We start from the raw sequence: 545 nt of genomic DNA, 5'->3' as shown, positions 1-545 counted from the left end.
AAATATAAAGCATTTATTAATGATTGGAAAACTGATAATAAAAAGGAAAGCCAAAAATATAGTGATGATAAATCAAAACAAAAATACACTAGCCATCCTGTGGCAATTTCTAAGGATGCACGAGAATATTTAAACGAAACCTTAACAAAAATGTGTAAAAGTAACAGTAGTGGTTGCAATTGTATGAATGAAAAGTCGTCACAAAACACGTCACAAAATAGTGGTGACATGCCAAAATCGTTGGAGGAAGAACCAGATATAGTTAAGGGGAAGTGTGATTGTGCGAATAAAGTGGGACCACAAATACCGGTACCTGGTCAAACCAGCACACAAATCCACTCACAGGGACAAGACCAGAACCAACCGGCAGCAGCACAAAATAATCAACATACTGGTGGTAGTGCTCTTCAACCTGGTCAAAAAGTTGACCCATCTAGTGCTTCTCAAACTGATCCTAGTGCTCCTCGTCATGAAGGTCCTAGTGGTACTTCTCCTGGTAGTTCTTCGACATCACCTACAACAACAAAAGAACCTCAAAAAAATAT

General features: G+C 38.5%; 1 protein-coding gene across 1 annotated transcript; it reads left to right on the top strand.

The window, feature by feature from the left end:
- On the top strand, positions 1-545 carry PGSY75_0040500 (putative EMP1-like protein; the record flags this gene model as incomplete). The annotated part of the gene is made up of 1 exon (XM_018783522.1): positions 1-545. A coding segment is annotated over one exon (545 nt), but the record flags the coding sequence as incomplete, so codon positions are not given.

This window comes from Plasmodium gaboni, assembly GCF_001602025.1.
Source record: "Plasmodium gaboni strain SY75 chromosome Unknown, whole genome shotgun sequence".
Taxonomy (NCBI): Eukaryota; Apicomplexa; class Aconoidasida; order Haemosporida; family Plasmodiidae; genus Plasmodium; species Plasmodium gaboni.
The sequence above is the reverse complement of the archived record's forward strand: the minus strand, read 5'-3'. Positions and strand labels throughout refer to the sequence as shown.